Source organism: Homalodisca vitripennis, chromosome 1 (genome assembly GCF_021130785.1).
Source record: "Homalodisca vitripennis isolate AUS2020 chromosome 1, UT_GWSS_2.1, whole genome shotgun sequence".
Taxonomy (NCBI): domain Eukaryota; kingdom Metazoa; phylum Arthropoda; class Insecta; order Hemiptera; family Cicadellidae; genus Homalodisca; species Homalodisca vitripennis.
Genome location: NC_060207.1, coordinates 84,433,569 through 84,458,538, shown reverse-complemented (window position 1 = coordinate 84,458,538; position 24,970 = coordinate 84,433,569). Strand labels below are relative to the sequence as shown.

The 24,970-nt window shown below is 34.4% G+C and overlaps 1 protein-coding gene across 1 annotated transcript; it reads right to left on the bottom strand.

The window, feature by feature from the left end:
- Positions 1–5,021: 5,021 nt before the first annotated feature.
- LOC124365948 (synaptic vesicle glycoprotein 2B-like) lies at positions 5,022–23,141 on the bottom strand. Its single transcript, XM_046822096.1, has 8 exons — positions 22,904–23,141; positions 18,484–18,528; positions 15,638–15,799; positions 13,641–13,803; positions 10,415–10,536; positions 8,266–8,501; positions 7,539–7,696; positions 5,022–5,440 (listed from the first exon to the last, which is right to left on the bottom strand). Exons 1-8 carry the CDS (start codon positions 22,920–22,922, stop codon positions 5,164–5,166), a joined length of 1,182 nt encoding a protein of 393 aa, XP_046678052.1. The 5' UTR covers positions 22,923–23,141; the 3' UTR covers positions 5,022–5,163.
- Between the last annotated feature and the right edge of the window lie 1,829 nt (positions 23,142–24,970).

Here is a 24,970-nt window from a genome sequence, read left to right as displayed (position 1 = left end):
AAGTTAAGTAGCTAATACTGAAAGTTGAGACAGATCATGTGTTAAGGATACGCCAAATAGGTTTAGTCCAAGGAAACCTAAGTTAAGTAGCCAATACTGAAAGTTGAAACGGATCATGTGTTAAGGATACGCCAAATAGGTTTAGTCCAAGGAAACCTAAGTTAAGTAGCTAATACTGAAAGTTGAAACGGATCATGTGTTAAGGATACGCCAAATAGGTTTAGTCCAAGGAAACCTAAGTTAAGTAGCTAATACTGAAAGTTGAGACAGATCATGTGTTAAGGATACGCCAAATAGGTTTAGTCCAAGGAAACCTAAGTTAAGTAGCTAATACTGAAAGTTGAAACGGATCATGTGTTAAGGATACGCCAAATAGGTTTAGTCCAAGGAAACCTAAGTTAAGTAGCTAATACTGAAAGTTGAAACGGGTCATGTGTTAAGGATACGCCAAATAGAAGTATGGATTTTGATTTTTTTATAATTTTTTAGTTGCAATGCAAGTGAAAATTTTCTTATCCAAAACTATAAAATTTGAAATAGGATAATGGGAATTTGAATGTATATTAAGTACAAATTTGACTTAAATAATTTAATGCCGTCTTTGCAAATTGCTGCTCCTCTAGAAATATGTTTACTAAACAATACCTTTAATTTTTTTTATTAAATTTCACCAACGATTATCTTCAATTCTTCAGGTGGAAGCGGAATGGCAGAGCTGCTAGAACTGAATAAAAAACACAATTTAAGATTTAACATAATTAAAAAATTTAATTTAATTATAAAAATAAGTAGTAATATATATATATATATATATATTTTATATATAAAATATATAATTTGTTCTAAATGTGTTTAATACTTATAAACGAATCATTAAGATAAATACAGAAGCTTAAAAGCCAACTTCATTTACAGGTTTTAAAAATACAATGTATTGAGCGAATTTCATCAAAAATGATAAACCTCTGTATAATTTGGAAAAGAAGCTTTCAAGCTTCACTACTTGTATACTGACTTTGTAATACTTTTTACGAAAGTTAGTAAGTTTTAAATTAGTCCATACATCTCAGTCGTGTGAATACAGTGGCGGGTCAAATGGTCAGGCGTATAAATTTCCACCGAGCAGAATTAAAAGTTTGAAATACATAAAACCTATAGGGTTTTATTACATTCAGCAAAATATTCCTATCAGTTAACATTTATTAATTATTATTGATTGATTTACTGATGAATTTTCTAAAGAGAATTTTAATTTCACTATATTTCAGCATTGCCTCTGCAAGGAGAGGTAGTAAGGGATGGCATGTGGACAACTAACCATCCATAACGGTTATCAATTATCAAAGATTTTGATGCTTTTCCACCTCGATTTCATCTACTACTATTCTATACTAGATTCAAAGAGTATTGGGAGTGATGCACCGCCCACTAATGTCGTTACGTGGGACAGGCCAGTTCAAATTCAGTCAACATTAGCGCCAAATCAGCCTTTATTATTAGTATACTGTTCGTTTCATTACTGATGCGAACGGTGTATAGTTTGTAATAAGTTCCTGAAGGAATTAAAAATCATACACCATGCTAGAGGTCATTCTTGTTTTAGGGAAAATAACTGTTTTAGCGGGCGGTTGCGAACTGGGCGCGCCTAATTTTTCGGAATTTGCTAAGTTTACGTGGACTTTCCTGGGACTAAATTTGTTGCTTTTTATACAGTTAATCATGATTTATACGTTAAGATTGCTTGTAAATAAGTTTTATCGCCAAATATCTCATTGTTGAATAATTATTGTATGATCTGCTAAATTTATATCGCGACTAGTCTTATACTTCTTGTAATGTTTTAGAGAAATAAGGTCTTCCTGAATGTATTTATTTATTTCTCTCTTTCGTACATCGAAATATATACTGAGGACTCATAAATGTATCATTCACTATATTGTAACTATATGTTTTCTCAACAATATAAAATAAATCTTTAGTTATAAGCATATCTCTCAAAAAGAACTAACTTATTAATCCAGCAATATTCTGAACGTTCACTAATACTTACAGATAAGTGCAAGAGATAACAGGTGGAACAGAAGTAGACAGTGGGAATCTATCAGCTATATAAATCTTTAGTTATAAGCATATCTCTCAAAAAGAACTAACTTATTAATCCAGCAATATTCTGAACGTTCACTAATACTTACAGATAAGCGCAAGAGATAACAGGTGGAACAGAAGTAGACAGTGGGAATCTATCAGCTATATAAATCTTTAGTTATAAGCATATCTCTCAAAAAGAACTAACTTATTAATCCAGCAATATTCTGAACGTTCACTAATACTTACAGATAAGTGCAAGAGATAAACAGGTGGAACAGAAGTAGACAGTGGGAATCTATCAGCTATATAAATCTTTAGTTATAAGCATATCTCTCAAAAAGAACTAACTTATTAATCCAGCAATATTCTGAACGTTCACTAATACTTACAGATAAGCGCAAGAGATAACAGGTGGAACAGAAGTAGACAGTGGGAATCTATCAGCTATATAAATCTTTAGTTATAAGCATATCTCTCAAAAAGAACTAACTTATTAATCCAGCAATATTCTGAACGTTCACTAATACTTACAGATAAGTGCAAGAGATAACAGGTGGAACAGAAGTAGACAGTGGGAATCTATCAGCTGGCTGAAGAGATGAGCGCCAGCGACTGAGCCCAACCTACCAGAAATGGTCATCAGAGCGACTGCCATGGCCCTACGTCAATGTAGAATGAAATGAAACAACCAAATATACAGGACTAAACATAGTAACTCTTTAATAATTGAAATACCATTTGAGTTGTTTATTAGTTTACTTAAAACTTAGTTCTTATTTATTCTTTTTTTTTATTTTAAGTAGGAAACCACTCAAAATTTACGATTAATAATCTCCTTCTTGTGGCCCAAAAAAAGACTAAACTCAGTGTTTGAAAAACAAAGGGCCGATAAGGCCGATATGGTGGCCGATTTAAGTTTGTATAATAACATAATTAGAGCTTTATGGTTTGCAAGATTTACGTTTGTTTACTAGATATGTTTAGTTGTTCCTTAAATACCCACTATGGTAGGCAAAATCAAATATAATCTAACAAACTTCCACTAATCTATTTAATATATCACTATATCACATGATTTATATTTCATTTACACTAACAAGTTGACCCACTTATCCTAAAAACTCTCTTATACCAGAAATTAACGCACAGTCCTTCCTCTGCACTTTGCAGAATTAACTCCTATACATGATTCATTATGTGATTAAGAGACAGTAAAGAGGCAAGTTGTTTAGCCTGTATTTAATATGTTAGTTTTGTATAATAAACAAACATATTTTTTATTTTAATTATTGGTATAATAAAACTAAACAAAGGCTTTAAGGTATCACAAAGATATCTGGAGGGATGTTTTTTTTAGTATATTTGTTGACTAATTCAAATCTAGAAGGCAATCATTTTTTTGAGAGCTTTTCTGTTCAGCGCCTTGAAATATTGCTCGTATGTTGTTGTTTTTGAAGTATTTTATTTATCTCTCGTATAGCGCCTAACGCTTAAAAAACTACAATAAATACGCTCTGATCTTGTAATTATGATTGAGGATCATAGCAAAATTTTTTACTCGTCTCAAATATAAAAAAAAAAACAGTAAAATATTGAAATTATCTGAACTATAATTTGTTGGCTAGTTTTTGGTTTTGTTATTGCTGACTCCTTGTTTTATTGGATTATGTGTTAGAAATAGTTCCTGGCTCCAAATTAGCCACGCATTAATAAAAGTTAACGTTTCTAAAAGTACTAAAACCATGTCTAAATATTCTGCAGAACTGTGAATTCTGCTTACAAAGTCACCTAATACACGCAGGAAAGATCTCAATGGTGATGCTGGACGTCATACTGTTGCACACCGACATCAGGATTGGGAAACCCGTCAGTAAGAGGGTGATCGGCAGGGAAGTCGGCATCAGAGTGACAAGAAGGATCATCAAACTGCATAGAGTCATAAATATCGCTGTAAACATCATAGCACATTTAAAAACATAATGATACAGAGAGTGTATAAATTTAGAAATGGTTTAATACAAAATTTTCCAATTTAACAGAGAAAAGTTAAAGTGGCTTAATCTTGAAATATATAATACTGAAAATTTTCCTTTTGACTATGGAGGAATTGACTCATTTAAAACCGCTGTCATTTTTAATTACTACAAAAGGAAAATTTATTGATTAAGAGAATTGTAATTTGACCCTGTAATTTGAATGCTTATACGATTGTGAGAGATATAAATTATAACAGCAGTATAAAAATACGTAATTGTAAACACATAAAATGCAAGTTGTGTGTAAAATTCACCGACCTACAGTATGTGTGACGCAAGCAATGACGATCACAAATAGCTTCAGTTGTAAGTACACATAGTTCTATTTAAGACTTTTAATCTGTTCCGTTACTCTTATCAATTAGGTTAAATAATATATAATCCAGTTGGACCAAAATATCACTAATGGTTGGAATAACATTGCATTCAAAGATGTTACTACAAAATATAGTTACAAAAATGAAAAATATCGTCAAACTTTTGAACGGTAAAATAATTGCAACATCAAATCCAATCAAAACTTCTCAACATTAAATTAATCTCAACGTAATTTAATGAAAAAGATTAATCCCAACCGACTACTAAACGAAATAAAGCTATTAAAGCCGCCCATACTAATAAGTAACCAATAAAAATAAAGGTGAAATATTAAATCTAATATAACATTTAAATAAATAGGAAAATTTTGATTAATTATTCTATGGAATTACTGATGGTAAAATAAAATTGACATAGCAAAATATTTGTGTCCACGTTGTTGTTACAATCATGGCAGTTGGCATAGCTTGTTCCTTGTTCAGTCACTGTAACTGATCGGTGGACGTACAGTTGTCAGGTTGAACATTACTAATGCACCCAAATTTATTTAGAGTGTAAGGTTCCTCACCCATGCTCAGTCTTCGATCGACCAGCCGGACCAGGAAGCTACCGGCCAGCAAAGCGGTGGGATGGGCAACTCCAAGGATGATGTTGGGGATAAACACATCATCTTGTACATCATCTTGACAGCTCACATTGATACTGGTGTTTGGCTTGTAGTCTACTTCAGACTCCACCATTTCACAGAAACAGGCCGGTTGCTGAGACGAGTCATCATAGAAGGCCATACGGTTGGTAATCTCGGGCAGCCAAAGTAGCATCGTGTCGTGGCTGTAACAATCATATCGACTTGACAGCTGACATTGATACTGGTGTTTGGCTTGTATTCTACTTCAGACTCCAACATTTCACAGAAACAGGCTGGTTGCTGAGACGAGTCATCATAGAAGGCCATACGGTTGGTAATCTCGGGCAGCCAAAGTAGCATCGTGTCGTGGCTGTAACAATCATGCCGACTTGACAGCTGACATTGATACTGGTGTTTGGATTCAAAGCCGCCTTGGTCTTGTCCTATCGGCAGCACGTCTTTCGAAGGGGCACTCTACCTTGACTGTCATCATGGAAGTGATCGGCGCTGTTCACCTTCAATCATTAGGCTCGGTTGACAGGGATGTCGGTCGCCCTAGACATAAAGATTGCATTACACTTTGCTCGTTAGATTAACATTATAGGGTCTTTGCAGTGGAACTTCAGAGTGCCCGACTATCTCCTGGTAGTTGTGCAGAGCCATCTGAGGGACCGTCAACTGTCATACGAGACCGAAGAAGGCAGGATCGAGGATCGTCACAGCCGAAGCGGAGCAGGGTCGATTCTCGGCCTTGACCTCTGGTATGTCTCTTACGATGGTCTGCTGCTCCTTGAGATGCCGCTCGATTTGTTCTTGGTTTCCTGATGGGAAGATGACGTAGCCGCATTCATTACTGCTAGGACTGCAGAGTTGGCTCAGTTACGCCATAACCAAGTGATGATTCTGGTCACCTCTCGGTCTCGAGCTGGTGGTCGCAAAGAACGAGATCGCCATGCTCACTCGACAGAGAATACCCACTGTGATTTCCATGACTGTGGGTAGCGTCTGAATTCAGACAAAGACTGCAGCCAAGTATCTGGGTGTGATGCTCGATTACCGCTTTTAGTACTGAGAATACTAGATGGTGTGCGACAAGGCACTAAGGTTGTAATGTCACTCAGCTGGTTGATGGGAAATGTAGGTGGCTCTAGAACAAGCCATAGACATCTCCTTACGTCCATCTTTAAATGCCACACTTCTGTATAGTGCAGAGGTGTAGGTGGGTGTTATTAGGACCAATATGTATAATAAGCAAGTGATGGAAGTCCAGTGGAGAGAAGCGCCTAGCTACCCTAGTGCTTCCTCCACGGTGTCGGGTGCGGCGGTCATGGTTGTGGTCGGAGTCATTGCCCTCGACCTGCTCACCGTTGGGAGACGAACGATCTTTCGCCTTGTCTCCGAGCAGGGGTGACAAGAAGCGTCGGGAACAGCGAGGAGATAAACCATGAACGTTTGGCACCCTACGTAAGACAGTCTTTGGACCTTTCGTCTCATCAGAAGCCGCGGCCACGGGGAGATTAACTTTTACATGTGTCAGTTCCTGATGGGGCACGGCTACTTTAGGAAGTACCTGCACCGGATGGGGAAGGTAAGGTCACCTCGATGAGGGACTGCCTAGAGGATGATGATGACGCTCGTCATTCGTTCTTCGAGTGCGGGTGTTTCACCGAACACAGAAGAACGCGTGTCTCTACTATCAGTGATGTCTCTCCAGAAATCATGGTGGGGACAATGCAGCGATGCAAGAACACGTGGAAGACCGTTTCCGCGTTCGTCCACGTTGTCCTTTGCGTGAAACGAGAAGAGGGTTGCCTGACTGACTCTTACTTAGGCTCCATAAAAGTAGCACGGCTCTGCTTTGCAGTACACTCGGCCACACATGTAGCAATCCAGAAAAAGGTTACCGCCCGTAGAGGGTTTAGTGGGTATTTCCCGTGTTGAACGGGGCGAGCCCCAGACTCACACTCTGTGCGTAAATACATTCCCTCTACGTAAAAATACTAGTGTTTGGTTGGGAGTTTACCTTAGACTCCACCATTTCACAGAAACAGGCCGATTGCTGAGACAAGTCATTATAGAAGGTCATACGGTTGGTAATCTCGGGCAGCCAAAGTAGCTTCGTGTCGTGGCTGTAACAATTATGATGTTTAATGCCTTCAGATGTGATATGTTTTAGCGTTAACTGGATGAACACACGAAAATTCACCAAATCAAAAAAAAGGCTTAATAAAAAGGCGTTTACATCAGACACAAAACATAATAATTTACATTTTCAGACTAGTCAGTCTTTTCTATGAACTATGTAATACAAAATTCCTATACAATGTGGTTCTTTGATCACAAATTGATTTGTATTTTGAATCTGAAGAATATTTGTATGTTGCATACTCGTCACTAGTGACAGATAAATCAACAATCTATACTTTTAATTATTTAAGCCTTTACTCATAAATCAATTATTCACATACCAAAGAAAGAAAATGAATGAAAGCATATTGCAAAGAATAGTATTCCTGAGGTGAGGAGATTTGAACAATGGCAGTGTCTGGTCGAGGATGTGGCGTAGTAACCCGGCTGCTCCCTCGGGAGAACTGGCCTCATCAGCGTTCTTGGTCACTGATTGCACCTGGGAATAAACCATCAGAGCTTGAGCAGGTTGCACGATTTTTACTTACTTACACAAGACGGTGTATCATTTACTTCCTTGAACAATACAAATTGATGTGTATAAAAGTTAATAAAAGTCCTATTAGTATCTAATCGGGTCTAATGAGTACCAACAATAAGTGAATACATTGTTTGTCCCCTGAATGTTTCTACTCCAACTAGTATTTGTTGCATATTTAAAATATTATATACAGTTATAGAAACCTGATTATGTGAATATAAGATTACTGAACTCTATTATATTTTAGCATTATGCCAGTATCCAATCACTTTATCTTATTTTTAATAGCTGGAATATTTGATTTGCCTACTTGATTCATTTTTAGATTAGTATTTGGGTAAAATTGACTTTGTGTAAGTTTTAACTTTTGCACGACTAAATGTTAAAACTGGATCGTTCTTTACATTTTTAATCGACATTTTATATTACTAATCAAGTTTATTACTTACAAACTATTGTAAATTTTCTTTTCATACATATCCGATGAATCTTATTCTAATTAATTATTTGAATGTATATAGACTTACTGGGTAGGATTCAGCTTCGTTTCCTGTATTATATGAGTATATCTTCCTGAGAACCTTTAGCGCATCTTCGTTGTTACTGGCTAGCAGAAACCTGGGACTCTCTGGAATGAGAAGAAGGAGGGTGGCGGAGAGGAGGCTGGGGAAGCAGCACAACAGGTAGAACAGCCTCCAAGGAGTAAAGTTTAGGAGGTAAAGGTTGATCGTCCATTCATCTCCTAGGATCAGCCACCCAATCACTGAAAATTGTAAACATCTAAAACATTAACACAGGGACAGCTATGAGTTCCCTGAGTGGCTAACCATTCTCCTTTTCTGGATACTTTTATGATAAATGCCACATGACTTTTAGGACAATATAAAATAGTCTGTCGAAATTGTTTTAATGGATTCTAGATCAATATTGATTTCTTTTAAATACATTAGCGTCATAATAAATAAAACTTGGCTCACTTGAATATTACCATAATAGTGATACTATTCTTCAATACGTGGAACTACAGTTGCCATTAAGACAGTGATGTTAAAACAACAGCAGACTTGTTTATAAGGAGCTGTTTATTTTTAGCATTTGGTATTCCTATGTAGAAATACGCCGATTGTGTCATGAAGGCAACCACTCTTTATTTAAAAATTGAACTATTATCCAATGTACCCATTTATGTACAAATTTTACTAAATTGTCTCATTTGACCACTATGCCTTTAGACTTTAATGGATTTGCAAACTTCTTCAGTAACCAAGTTTTCTAAAAAAAAAAATAACACCTTTTATATTAGATGACTGTAGCGTTTTTAAAGCTACATTATTTTATTTTTTTAATTAAAACTTAAATTAAATAAAAATTTTGGGATCGAAATATTGGGACTTAATTTTAGATTAGATTGTGAAATGTCAGGGTAAAATCGAACATGTAATCCTTTGGCAAGTTAGCACTGGTAGTTTTAAATTGTTAGGAAGGCAGGTTGACTGCCTTGAATTGATTAGAACTTGTCTTATTGTGAGTATTGTTCTCCTGGTTTGATACAGCTGGACCAATGAGAGAGCTCCACTGATGTCCTGCAAAGGTGATTGGAAAGGGAAGTATTTAAGCGCACGCTCATAATTTTCGCCCTTCTTTTGGTTATTTTCGTGAGTAAAGTTAATTGCAGTGCGCCGTATTTCTTAAATTTTTTTTCCGCGAGTGATTTTGAGGTAAGCACCAAATTTATTGTACGTTTTATTGAAAAAGTCTTCTTGATCTGATATTAAATTAATTTTGTTGTCTTTTTTATAGGAAAAAATTAAATTCATAGAAACTACAGAGCAATCTGAATAACTTATTCTCGAAGAACAATAGAGCATAATGGAATCATACAAGTTACATTTGGTTCATGCTTGCAAGAGAAGTGAATTAAAATTGAACTTTGTTAATAACTTTAATTGAGATTTGAAAAAGTAGTAATTTATTAATATTTAACTGGAACTGTTTATTGTGAATTATTAATTGAAAATTAATTGAACTTTATAATTGTTAGAGAGAGAGAGTTGTAATCTGAATTGCAGAGACTTGAAAGTTAAGGTTCAAATAGTGTAAAGAGAAGTTGAAATTTTATTTTGTATTTTGAGTGAACTTAGAAGTGAACATTTTTATTTTTATTATTTCCAAGTGGTATTTCATCATTTTATTTTAAAACTTTATTATTTTATTTTAGAAGAGAGCTCTGATTTTTAGTTTGATAATTTGATTAATATTTTTATTTCTTGCCAAAGGAATTTTTAAATTTACTAAAAGGTTTGTCAATTCTTTGTGGAAAATAGAGTGATAAAAATTCTGAAACGTTGAACTTATTAATTTGCCAGTTAAAAATAAATCCATTGTTTTCATTTAGAACTGTGATTTTTATTTTAGACAAACCAGATAATATTTAATAGTTAACAATTTTAGTAATACATTGTACTTAATATTCACTAGGATCTTTACTAATCAAAAAATATTTTATATCGTCTTGGATGTATTATTGATGATTTATATATTAATACTCTGGAATATTAAGATCAACAATCCAAGTCGTTATAATGACTCTAAAAGAAAGAGAATTTGTAAAAGCACACAGGACTGTAACGTTATCGTTATATAGGGGGAAATAAAACTTAGTTATTAATAACATACAAGAAGAATACAGGAGATACAGAGAAGAGAAGGACATGGCCACCAGCACGGCTTGAGAACCTCTCCTGCGGGGGACGAGCTCTCCCAGGAGCGGCAGCATAGCAGTTAGGACAGAGGCACACCTGGGCAACACCTTGGTTAGGGAGAAACAAGTTCAAAACAGACACTGGATCTTTTATAAACTATTATGTTTTTCTGTACCCTTATTGATTACTTCACTATGAACAATGTAAGTAGTGTTTGTTATTTATGGTATTTAATACTTGGGTAATGTTGTATTTTGTGCATTAACTAGACACCAGATTCAACAACTCTATTGAATTTAATTTCCAAATAGTTACTAGAAGTGATATGTTTATATATCTGTTTACAGAGCAGTGTTCATAGCAGTTTGAGTGTTAACGTAGGCTTTGGACGTGTATGAGCAATTCGCTAGAAAGTTAATTATATTTCATACGCAAATTTTTAATTACCCTTATTGCCATGATTATTATAATATGCCATAAAGCGTACATTTATATTCATTACAGTTTATGATTATTTATTGTTCCATAGCTGATTTTGTCTTTGTTTCTCCGTTCAAGAAAATATACACTATAATATATATATATATATATATATATATATATATATATATATATATAATATATATATATATATATATATATATATATACACATATAAATATACATAATTGCATACTTGAGTACTCTACGTCTGTCAAAAGACAACTAAAACGCGCTTTAAATATATAGCAAAAGTTAGATGATGATTTCTTCATTACAGTACTGACCAAGCAATGCATATTTAATGTTTCCTAAAATGCACTCTAAAAATTTTATTTTTTTACCAAAGCATTTAATTATCTTATCTGTATAATTTCTTACTCTGTGCTAAACAGTCATTGCAGAAAAGGTAAAAAAATAAGAAGTAAATAAGGGGTTGAAATAAGAAGTTATATTACTCTCAAGGTTACTCTGTTTTAACACTATAAATGTAAACAAATTGAAAATAGTGGTTAAATTGACATTGTTATGCTGACATAAAAAATATTTACATAAAACAGTTGGATAGGAGTAACACGCTCTTTCAATCTATACTAATGTTATATAAAAATCTAATGATGTCTGTCTGTGTGTGTGTGTGTGTGTGTGTGTGTGTTTTTAATCAATTACATAAAAACTACGGGACCAATTATACGGAAATTTTACATGGAATCAGTATTCAGTATTTTGCTTACATAATTCAACATACGCGCGCACTGACACACTAATTTAGAAAAGTTATCAGTTTCTTTGGTGACATGATGATAATGTAACTCATATCATTTTATTTATTACTGTACTTGTATATGTAGCTCCTAGTAATATAAAGTGTTTCCACACTAATACAGGCATATGTCCATTTTATTGAGTCCACGTATTTTGTCAACAACAAGATTATAATTTTTTCTTAGACTGTATTTTTCTTAGCTTCTACACTTCAAATCAACAGTCATAAACGTAAATAAATGTTAAATCAATCACCTCACCATTTGCAGTCCGACTATTTGGTTGAGTATGGTGAATGTCAATCTTTTCTAGTTGTCTGCTAGTGAATAATTATTACTTGTGTGACGATCTTTTTAAGTTTGAAAGGAAAAAGATAAGAAATATGTTCGGAGAAAAAAATACCTTTTAATTTTCAGCCTTTTCGATACTCTTCCATTTCCACCTCCACGAAAACTAAATCGGCTGGCAATCGATTTCTGTCTTACGAGACATTTCGCTATCGATTTAAAGATAAACCAGGTGGTGAGCTTATACAATGTAAATTAGCTTTCGACTTCTGGACCATATCTCCCCTTGGATGAACAAAATGTAAGGATTTGTTGTTAATGCAACTGTAACTCCTGATTAAAAGCTCTTCTCATCTTCCCGAAATGGAAGAAAAGTGAAAGGGAACGTAAATAATACTAGAAGTCCTTCTAGGGTATCAATGCGTTGTAAAAAGATACATTTAATATAAGTTAGCAAAAGTTAAACAAAAATTTAGTTCAAATTTTTAGAAATTACAAGAAAATATAACGTTATGTAAATCTTAGAATACCCACAAAAGGGGTCACAACACCCAGAACCTATACTAAGTACAGCATACACCAAAATGTTGCTTAAATGTGGGCAGCCTAATAAATGTCTAGGAGCACTCACCAACCGCAAATGTCAAGATATTGGGGTAAAAAGGGCTGGACTATATGTTTGATTTATTGCGTAGGATTCAGAACATTTAATGATAATTGTAAGCGGGTTACTCCTATCGTTAAACGTTTTGGCACTCTCTGATTAAACGGAAGCTACCCATTCAGAGCACACTGCGGCTTTTATAAGTGTCGGAAAGCCCAAAAGATTTTAAGAAACCCGTCGTAAAAGGAACTATAAATTGAACGGGCTAACAATAATGCCTTCGGTCATCACAGCGACGAACTAAAAACATTCTTCGAGATAATACCGCTCAGTAAAATATAAAAATTCTATAGAGTCTGATCACGAATGCTTGAGTGAGCTACAAATATAACAAGATATAACGAGCGGTAAGAGCGATTCATAACGAGCTACACGGTGCCACATGCCGGCTAATGACCTTGACCGACTCGAAGCGGTGACATAACTTCCCTGATCTTGATAACTATCGTACAGTGATAAACAAACACATTCTACAATAATACAGTACATTTGCCTATACATAACAGCCGTGGCGTGCTCTGAGTAGGCGACCTCCGTTTAATCCAAAAGTACCAAAGTGTTTTCAAGTCTATACACGACGGTGTAATCTCGTTCCCGTGTTTTCTTGGAGTGGAAGAGGCTGGAACAGGGCTAGCTTTCCCTTCTTTCAAAGGGAAAAGTTTGGAATAATGTTCGTTACCCTCCTAATAGGATCTAGACCGGAATCGGCCCCTACTCTCAACCTCACCCATCTTGAATGCCCTGTTGCTCCGGAAACAGCGCAAACGTCCTGTAGGGTTAAGTATTATGAGTTGTTCCCTCATGTTCTTTTCGTTAGTTGAAATAACATAACATATAACATTTATAACTTTTATAATCCTCATTTTGAAATCGAAATGTTTTTGGTTATTTGAAAACATCATAAATCATAAAAAGCAGTATCACGTTAACTTGTATAACTTATGTTAGACGACAATCATCTTAATTTTACATTTAAAAGGTATACCACTCTAAATGTTACTTACAGTGCACCAGATAGTATTTTAAGGAGGACAAATAACCAAACATTTGGAGCCATAGATCCGAAAATGTAAACAATCACATTTAATGAAGTTCCCCTCACGAGGATGTATCTTCTCCCCCGAGTGTCGGCTAGGAAACCTGAGAGGTGTGAAGCTGCGATTATACCTGCAAGAAAGTTTCATTGTTAAAATAACATTTTACGTGACTATAGGTTCTCATCCATTATTCCAATGCTACAGTTGTATTTTGTAGCTTCTCAACGTAAATAGAACTTCTTTTAGTTTTTATTCCAATTTAAATAAAATTTAATCATTAAAGTTTAAGTTGCAACCTCGTGTCGACGCGACCGGAAGAGAGCACCCTTCTAGAGGACTGATAATTAACCGTGGATCCGCCACTAGATTTCCCCTATCCAAACCCAACCAGCTTTGATGAGAAAAGATAAACTAATATTTAGATACGGTTCCGAAAGATCCCTAACAATTATACTTAAGAATAGACAATGCACATACACTTCTACCTGGTATACTCTACCCGATAGCCGCACAACGACTCCGACATAACCCCCGCTCTCCGCTTGCTAGCCTAGACAGGAATCATCCTACCAGAACCTGTCCAGTAGAATTCCCGATAGTAGGAGGCTCCCATTATTAAAACTATTGTCTAAAGGTCGACGCAGCTGACTATCGTGTTCGCGATTACTGATAGACTACGCGCCAAATTCAAATCTATAGTAGCACTCGCTGCAAAGTTTGGGATATATTTTATTGCTGAAAGCATGTAATACATCAGGATTGAAGAATTACTAATATAGAATAATATTTAATATCGACTTTGACTTGGTAGTCAGTTAGGTATACTGTGAATCGTGTTCTTAATGTCGGCAATTTATTCCGTAACAAGTATAAACAGGAAACGTTTATAACATCTGTATAATTCTTAGAGAATAAAGCAAAAATTGAGGTTTAAATTTAAATTGTACAATATTTTGTTTTTAAAAACGGTGTAGTGATGACAATCTAAAGTTTAACACTTCGACTAAACCACAAGTTTATAAGTTTAAATTTACAAAATACTAAAGAATCGATGAAACGAATAAATGCTACCGCAAAAAAAATGTATGATTAGATAGTTCCATTCGCGGTATAGGGTCACCACAGCCACGCGTAGGTCAATGTGTGAACTAGAAAACTAGGATGACAGTTTTGGAAACTTTATATCCTCATAATATTGTCCTGGAATGTCTTGCAATCGTAATCCAGTCACCAAGTTAAAACAAATGTGTACGGATTAATTACAATACTTAACCATACAAACATATCATATTTAGCATTACAATTTGACAGCAATAAATATTTTGAATTACTTTATCTCATTCTACTCCAATATTAGTTGACTACATATGAATATTAGTGATAAAGTACATTACATCACTAATGTCTTAATTTTCACATACTATGTCTTTGTTACTGTGTAAATTGGAATATTAAATTTTATATAAATGACTTCAGGTCCTCTCTCAACTATGAATGAATATAACTAAAATCTGACAGCAGGAAGATTCGAATGGATTAAAACTAACAATAGAATTATTTTGTAATACTTAAATTAATATTCTAACGTAAGTGCTGGTTTAAAATATAACTGACTCTAAAGCTGTACATACATCACGTAAATAAAAAATACGTGTTGTACAGAGTTGCACGAAACTTCTGCATTTTAAGTGACTGTAATCAAATACGAAGAAGGTGATAACTCCAGGTTATAAATTCTGTACATTCGAACTGCTTTATGATCACGTTCTAATCTCTGAACTTCTAGTACCGCGAATACTGGAGTGCTCAATGTGCACAACAAAATAAAGTAAAACCATAATGGTAAAAAATAAAGAACCATAATGGTTCTTTTCTTGTAACAATCACAAATACCTTAAAATATACAAGAGCCAGTATAAATAACCTGTAACCCACCCTCTCTGTACTGAAATAATATACATCACCTATGAAGTAGGCAGATCCTAGGAGACCCTTGCGCTCAGAGCTAAGGTCCAGGTCACATTGGGCTGTAGGTAGCAGGTAGGAGACGTCCATAGCACCCAACATTGGGACACATAGACTCAGTCCACTCACCAGAATCACAAACGCACTGAATTTCCCATATCCTGGTCATCGAGGAATAAATTACTCGCTCTATGTTAACATTCTTATTGATCACATATTATTATTAAAGATATATTTAACAATTTCAAATTGTTAGTAGCAAGCTCTCAAAAGGAAATCGGGCTAAAATCATTCAAAAACAATATTCGATACCGGAAAGGCAAGAAAAACTTGTATCCACCCTAGCCACTCAAATATGTTTCGGATTATGATCTTACGCGCTTTATTATATTTTACAAGTCCTAATGTTCAATCTTTTTTTTGTTACCGTGGACGATTTCGTTAACCATCCAAACATGAAGATCAGGATGGGGTTTTGATCATTTGTATATATTTGGGTAAGGTATTGACTAGCTCTCTGCCCTGAAATTCCCGTGTAAATCAGAAAGCTAAGGTGGCGAAAACTGCTTTAAATTTAGTTTGGAACCATTTAATAGCCAATAAATGGATGCCACTAAGTCCTAAGCTTTTGTGTTCTGACTCAGTGGTACGATTGTTTTGTGTTATGGAGGATAGGTGTGGGGACACGTCGAAAGTGAAGTGGTAGGATCTGTACTAAGGTTTCTTTTACTAGGAAAATTATACGTCTACCACATAATTTCCCACATTATGTGATCTATCTGAAACCAAAATTAGATAGGTTGGTATATGATGCCATAACATTGGATCTAAATTACATTTGCAAAGTTCTTTGGATGATTTAAAACAAGCTACCACACATTTTAGCAATAACAAAAAATTGATTAAAAATTACCTTGGTATAAACAATAGAAAGCCTTTGGCATAAATTTTAACGTTGATAAAAATGTTACTACGTAATAGCAATTAATTAAAACCACACAGCTGTGGTTTTAATATATAATATAAAGAACATCAGCATACGCGTGGCAGAGGGAGTGAGAAGCAGGTGGTGGGCAGATTGTGCTGGAAGAGCGATAACATCGCCTTATCATCAGCAATATTTAGCTCTTGACCTTGATCCGACGACGCCGGGAGTTTTTTTTTTTGTGAATGTTATGATATCGCCACCATATTATGGGTAACTAAAGTTAGAGCTAAACCAGTCGATTTGAATTTTAAACCTTCTTTAAAACAAGGAAGCTTTGATTGTTATCTTTGTAACCTTCAGAAAAATGAAACAGTCTTTCATTTTATGTGTAAATGTCCGATTTTAGCCAAAGATAGAACGTTTTGGTTTGGTTCTAGGTTATTGAATTGAGATGAATATATTAGCATGATAAACAAGGGGGATTGGCGGGTCTTGTCAGAGTTTATGAAAGGCTTGGAAAAAATATGGGATTTGGTATAGGAATTTAACCTTTAACAAACGTTTATTTACGAGATTTTAATATCTTACATCTTAAAGCCACCTCACCACTCTTTAGCACATTTAACAAGCTACTCTTATTACTTTGTTGTTATTATTTTAAAAAGCAACATGTGAAACTTTTAAGTAGTGTCTTGTGTTTTTAATTTTAATTATGTGTGCAAGTTATAGGATGTGGTTACAATAGTTTTATCCAATGCGGTAGTCGTCATTGCAACTTTATATATTATTAATAATATTTTTTGAAGCATCTTTATTAGTATTTTATTAATTTACATTTAATTTTAAATTTAATGCAAATGAATATTTTAATTTATAATTTTATACTTTTCAGTATTTGGAAGATGATGTTTTGCTTTTGTTTAAATCTTCAAAATAAACAATACTGACACTTTTCACGTTGTGATAGCCTACCCAGCAGACGGCCCATAAGCCATTGCTGCAGTGTGTTTATGCTTGGCATCTGATTTTTCAATTTGTTTGTTTTAAATAAAACACTGTTCCTTTTTCTATATTTAAGCTAATTTTATACAGGTTGCCTTAAATCTTACAGTATTAAGATAAGGAACTACACATACAGATACCATATGGTACCATCTGGTATGGTATATTACATATTATTTCGGTTTACCATTTTTATTTTGTATTATTACTAAGTTGATTCTCGCTATAAAGAACTCGGTATAAAGAACTCAAACATTGAAGCGTATTTCTAGTTTCAATAGTTCTCGAAAGCGTTAGACGGTCTTTTAAGTTTAAAACAATATCAGCTGATGCAGGATTATTGATTATATTAGATGACGAACAGTTAAATATGGTTGGATTGTAGAGGATAATATCCAACATAACTCCACATGCTTATGTTTATGAATTTGTTCCTTCACCGATACGTTTCTCATAAGATACTCGGATTAATTTCAATGGTAATACATTTGAAGTAACATAAAAGACTACAGAAATGGATATCTAAACCCCACATTAGTCACTTATTGATTCGTACATGCTACTAACAGAATATGTATGGGGTATTAGCGAGAGATAACCTGCTTTTTATTTTTCCTTCATTCGCTTCGAATCAACAGAATGGCTTCATGCAATGTCTTAATCTGAGTTAAATCTGTTCCATAAATTTTACTCGTATTAGCAAGATTTTCATTAAATTATAATATACTACTTTAAAATATTTTACTCAAACTATGATACTTTCTTAACATTCCAACTAGGCGAGTCTGAGCCCTAATGGCCAACTCACACTTTCTTTATTCGTAAAGACGACGAATTTTATCATTAAGAAGTATAGGTCCATGTTTTTGAGAATCATTTACACTTGTAAATGTACGACCACAAAATCTTACTTACCTGCAATTTCCATAGCTTTTTCAAAATCCACATCCTCAATTGGTCCTAGAACAAGAAACATCAAATTTAGCATCTTGTAAGACTTATGTAATTATTAGTAATACAAAATTCCTTTCAACACACAGCAAAATTTACCTAAAAACGAACCCTCTCTAAATTTCTGCCCTAAAACCTCAACAACTCCCAAACCTATTGCAAGATACAGAGCAACCTTTCCACATTAGAAACCCTCATACATCAACAAATGGTAGCAGAACACCTCCCATTCATCCAAAGACAGCAACCAGATAGAAACAGAAGATCGCTCACGTTCGTCGGAGATTTCTTCGAATGGTGTTGTGACATTGCGACAGAACACCAAATACATGACTTGGCAGACAACAAGGAAGATGTCTACACAGCATTCTCAACACAACAACACTACCTACTCTCCGAGCTACCTGCGCATACACCTGCTTTGTTCACAATCTACAAAGACAACACCACTTCCAGCTAAAGCACGACGACAAAAACATAGTAAACAACATGGAACTCATTTTATTAGCCTGGACTTCTATAATAACACTACTTCTTTTTATAGACCTCTACTTCATCCACATTAACAACATCAAAATAAAATTCCTGAAGCCTACAGTACATGAACGTGACTACCCAATGGATAACCTAAATTAGACAATAAGTACGATTCGTAGGTAGAATCGTCATTAAGCCAGGGGAATGTAAGACTTATGTAATTATTAGTAATATAAAATTCATAGAATCAATGTACAGATAGTTGCTGGAAAGGAAGTCTTGTATTACAATTCGATACAAACATCCTCCGGATGTAACTGGATACGCACATCCGCCCAGACGCCGATGGTGAACAAACAGGAAATGCTTGCTTAAGCAGCGGAAATGCTTATTTGTAAAAACCGTGCGACAATGTAAGGGACAGCCATGCTGATATGAAAAATTGTTACTCACCAATTATGATGGAGAGATTTGGCAGAGGCGTGGTCAATGAGCTGGCGGGAGAAGAACATCAAAACTGAAGAACAAGGAGGAGAGGTGGAAGTCGAGGCCGGGAATTCGAAAAGTGAAGTTCGGGAGTGTTTGTGTTCGTGTGCGGAAAAATATCTCTAGGCGTAATAAGTGTGAAGTGGAATAAAATGTAAGTAATTTTAAGAACTTAGTATATTTTAGGGTTCATTAATCATTTTCAATTCCATATCCATTTAGTTGTTCACAATTTCGAAAATGTAAATTTATGTCAATGTTTAGCTATTTAAAAGAAAGTTTCTCACGTTATTCCATGAACTCATAATTATTGCAACACTACAAAATTACTAGTAAATGTTATAAAGAAATAATTTAAAATCAATTGTAATGAATAATTTAATATTAAATATGTCTTCAAAGTATTAAGACATTAAAATTTGTGCTTAATATATCGGTTGACCCAATCAATTGTCAATTAAAATTTTTAATTAAGTTAAAGAGATGTTGTCAAAATAAAATATGTGTTGGCTCATTTGAGGGTATTTGTACTGCCAATCTAACCTATTATTAAATCCTCTCACAGCAACCCTTGCTCATAGTATGTCACAAGCTTAATCTTAAACTAAACCAAGCTTACAAAACCTTACAATCTACATATTTTTGTTAGAAAACGTACAATTTTTAAGGTTTAAGACGTTGATCAAGACATAAAGACTTTATAAGGTGGGTTTGAAAGTTACTGTTCACCTTTAGATTAGAAAAAAAATAATATTTTTCTACATATATTCATGAACTATTTTAAGTCAGGAACGCTTACCACAGCGCTCTGATATGATTTGTTTATTTTAACCTAGTTTGTAATTATTTGTTGGGTTAGTTATTTACCTAAAGAAGAGATCAGATTGCAGATCTCGAAACGTAGTTTGACTGATTTTTTTGTATCACTGGACGATGGGAAATGTCCGGAACAATCCTGTGTCCTGCACAATCCTTCCATCGTCAAAAAAAACTCCAAACAAAGAAATGCCTAAATTAAAAGACATTTGTATCAAGAAGTCTACTTAATGTTGATCTCGTATATATATATAGAGATCGTATATATATATTAGCACACATAGCTAATAAAACACCAAGAAAACAACTGCGTGTTTTGATCAACTGCCTTTGGGTGTGTTGTAATATATATAACACGCGCGCGCGCGCGCGCGCGCGCACACACACACACACACACACACGCGCGCGCGCGCGGTGGTCTTAAAAGGGTGTCACAAACTTCTGTGGGTGATAGTATTTACCATTTCAAGAAAAAAAAGTCATATAAATATAGGTCGAAAAATATGTCGTTTAGCCGCCATCCGCCATTTAGTCTTTTTTCAATTCATATCTCTAGAAATATTTTATCTAAGGCAATCAGATCTGGTCCATAGGTTTGAATAGATAAGAGGAAAATAAAAACTAATTGTGTTATTTTCTTTAATATTAACAAAATGGCGTCTGTTGTAAATTTTTCGAGTCAAATAACAACAAAAAATAGTGTAGTTATAAAAGATGTACTAGACACCAACTATTTAGAGAATTTTAATTCAATTCCAACGGTACTAGTTTCAACGAAATCTAGCACCCATGAATCCGTCAAGGCATAAGCAAGGACGACCACTTTAAAGATACGCTTGCACAAGCTGTGAGCAGAAAACGTTTTGTCTTTTGATATGTATCAGCTGTTTTACATTGTTTAAAAAATTTTAAAAGATACCAACAATTTTTCAAAATAACTCCAACGGTACTAGTTTCACCAGTATCTGTAAACGCATAAGAGAGCACGACTTCTTTGAATATACGCTTGCACAAGCCAGGAGCAGCAAACAACTGATAACTGTCAACTTTAATATGTTTGACGCCATTCTGAAACGGGTAAACGATTTTGTTTATATTTTATTTTGAAAAAGTCTACAAAATTTTAGTACTATTCTTAAGTTCCATAACTATATCGTAACTGGTTCAAAAGACATTACTTTTATATAAAAAAAAAAACATATACATACAGATAGACGAAAAACTTAAGGTTTTAGGACATACCTTCATATGAACTTTGTTGTTCTTTTTTATGTGTAAAACTAAATCCCAAAGTATTGGAACACTTTTACCGAACACCATTTCTATATTAAAGCTTTGAAACTCTCTCTAGAATCTCCAATCTCTGAGAGTTCATTACCTCGTAAAACTCTTTGTATCTGGAAGATTTCAGCCTTTATAAACTGTTGGAATTTCTAGTTTCTTTCCCCCTAAGAATTCGTGGCATATGAGCACTTTTAGCCATGAGAAATCTTCAGCCTCTTTAAATTGTGTTGTATATAGAACGCCTCTAACTCTATAAGCGTTTGGCCTATATAAAACGGTAATTTGGAATCTTTTGTCTCTAAGAGTTCTATGCCTCTAGAGTTTTCCACTCTCTAGAGGCTTTCTGCCTACAAAATTTCGTGACTTCTTAAATCTTTTAGCTCCTGATATCTCCCGGAGCCCCAGAGTTACCGATATTTTGAAGTTCCTAGCATCTAACAATATTAGCCCAATGAAAACTGTCTTTTTAATTCACCATAATGAGAACTCAAAATAACTGGAAACATATAAAAACCTTCTGCCTATGGAAGCTTAAATCTTCCAATAGCTACCAACCTAAATTTCATACAGAAAAAATATTATTTAGTTAGGTACTACACCAAGGTCTCCCTCGTCCCTTCCACCACAATACTTTGCACTAAGGTATCTTTTTTTTAGTTCCATGTCACTCACCAACTGTCTCAATTATGTTTATCTTAACTTTGGTTGAAGTCCATTCAAACACAAGGCGTCTAAAGGATTTCTTTCAAAAAAGCAGTTTGCTTCTGGAATTACGCCCTTTTAGTCAGATTGCCCACAATAACGAATATTTGTAAATATAGTTAATACTTGCGGGCGTAGTAGATATACATACGTACTTAAACATACATTTTTTCATACAAAGAGAGCAATAGGTTATTACAAATCTATTAAAATACCTAGGTAAACAATGTATTAACTAAGTGAAATGTATATTTTGGACTGTCAGAATTAACAATCCTGATGTAAACTATAAACTAGTTAATAAAAAGAAGTAATCTGAAGTTAGAATAACTAACTCCAATAAAAATTTCACCTCTCAACTATGAATTTACGTTGATTTTAAGAGAGGTAAATAACAAAATTCAGGAGGACAATTAACAATTTTGAGGAATTAAATATTATTTTTTTACGTTGTAAAACAATCTATATAATTCGGTTTTCCTCAAGTGATAGAAGTATTAATATTCAAAATTATATAGGTATGTTTGTAATTTTATTAACAAAAATAAAATAAATACACAATAAAACTAATTTAGCTAGATGGTTAGATTTATAAGAAGCTTATTCAAACTAAACAAACCTTGAACTTTTCCTTGCATCTTTAGAGAAAACTGTAATTAATGTTCTTTCATTTCGATTACCTCACTTTCACCGCATAACTTTATGCGAGTAAATAGAAAAAAATTTCACACAAGTGACATTTTCTTTCTGTTACTTAATTCCGTAAATAACACTACACTTAAACACTTTACGTATCAGTTACAAAATTAGTATTTTTTCATTCGAACGGTAGGTGAATGTCTGAAATAAACAGAGCACTACACAACACGTTGAGAACTGATAGAGTGTACACGTCTCACTGTGTGCTTGATAAAATAGTTTCTTGCATCAACAAACACTGATAGTGTTGGCTGTAGTTCTTCATTCTAGGTCAACCTTACATAATTATGTGGAAAACCTATCTATGTAGGAGCCTATCTCAAAATTCTAGAATTTGTTCTGCAGTTAAATCGGTGTCTATTTGGGATTGATTAATTTATCCTGCATATATACGTATTTGCCATATTCCCGTTAATAAGCGGCTAGTCGTGTGAACTAGCTACCGGTGACCAAAGAGTGAGGAGTTATGGAGGTTAGGGTGTTTAGAATAGAATTCTTTGTTTAACGTGACGTTCCAAGGGGTAACATGATGCCTTGTGCAAACATCCAAACTGCCTTCGAGTCCTTTGTTTGAAGTTTATGCCTTCAAGTGGTGAGAGGAAAGGATTTCGTTCTTTCAACTGATAAATAGAATTCAATAACCGAAATCTCTGTCTCGCACACGTAAAACTGAAATGACCCGTTGATTGTCAATGTTTATTGCACTATTAATGAACATTTCTAAGAAATAATCGGTGTAAACACGTACTGATATTTCGGCGTCTAAGAAATATAATTGAATAATAATTAATCATTTTAATCTTTACTTGAACGCTAACTTTATTGGCAAACACATAGACAAGCAGCTATAGTTGATTTTGCTTCCACTCAGCCAACATAGCTTGACCAACAGCAGAAAGACTAACTCATATAACCGAGTGGTCAGTGCTCCTTTGAATAGGACTAATACTCGGATTGAAGATCCCCATTCCCTGTACTTCGGTTCTTGTATTTAAATGCTATTTACCTGTGGTAAATCCTGTAGAAGGTGTATTTTAGGCTGTGCTATAGAGTTGTTGCCTTGGTTCGTATTAAATCAACGGTGATATCCTAGAGTTTTAATTAGCGGGGTCATCACTTACTGGCAAGACGTAAATAAAGTAGTTCTCTTATGCTTCATATTTTTTTCTTTATCAGAAACCTAAAGAATGTACTCCTGAGGAGTACGAAGATCAAAACCAATTTCTGATCTTTCATGATGAAGATATACGATTGTTATACTAAATTTGATAATTCTAGGTCAAACTGTCGTAAACATTCGTTCGGAAAGACATGTACGATCCTCGGTCACCTTGTGTTAGTAGCTTTTCTCAGCAGTTACAATACACGGTGTTAAATATTCCAGTGTTGCGCAATATGCCTTGTACGAGTCCATAGGAATTATAAAAATAGTTTAATGATCCCTCTTATGCTTAAAATATCCTAACTATACCTGTAACTTTGACAAATATACTAAAAATTTACAAAAATTATTATAGTTTTACCAAGGGTACTAAACTTGTGTACCTGATTGCTAAATTTATCTCCTGCGTGATGGCGCAGTGGTACTAGAAAATAGACTTGAACTCAAGTTGTTATTGCCTGTTGTAAAACGACAATGGTTATTTGTTGGTTAACGACATACATTAGAAAGGACAGCATGCAGCTTCCCTTGGGTGAGGCCTTGGGGGACGACTTGTTTTAATACATAGCCAAAGCTGTATTCCCATCATACAGCAACGGATTTGTTAACAATTGCAATATTGAAAATGGCACTTCTCGATTGGGAACCAGGAAAAAGCTGAAGATATTTCAAGAATTTGTATGAAGTCTGGTAGCGTAGGCAGCTTGTTTACGTCATAGTTATCAGACGAGTGCTCATTCGTATTGTGTGATGACATAGTCTAGGTTTTCGTAAACTTAGTCTTAACTAGCTCTAGCTTTGGTAAATGTCGGAATAGCAGGGTAT

What these genes read in the sequence shown, in the direction of transcription:
- LOC124365948 (XM_046822096.1), bottom strand. An exon ending in AAAATACTATCTGGTGCACT is followed by an intron (nt 10,537 to 13,640) that starts GTAAGTAACATT and finishes GGTGTTGCCCAG; the next exon opens with GTGTGCCTCTGTCCTAACTG. An exon ending in ACGAAGCTGAATCCTACCCA is followed by an intron (nt 7,697 to 8,265) that starts GTAAGTCTATAT and finishes GTTTATTCCCAG; the next exon opens with GTGCAATCAGTGACCAAGAA.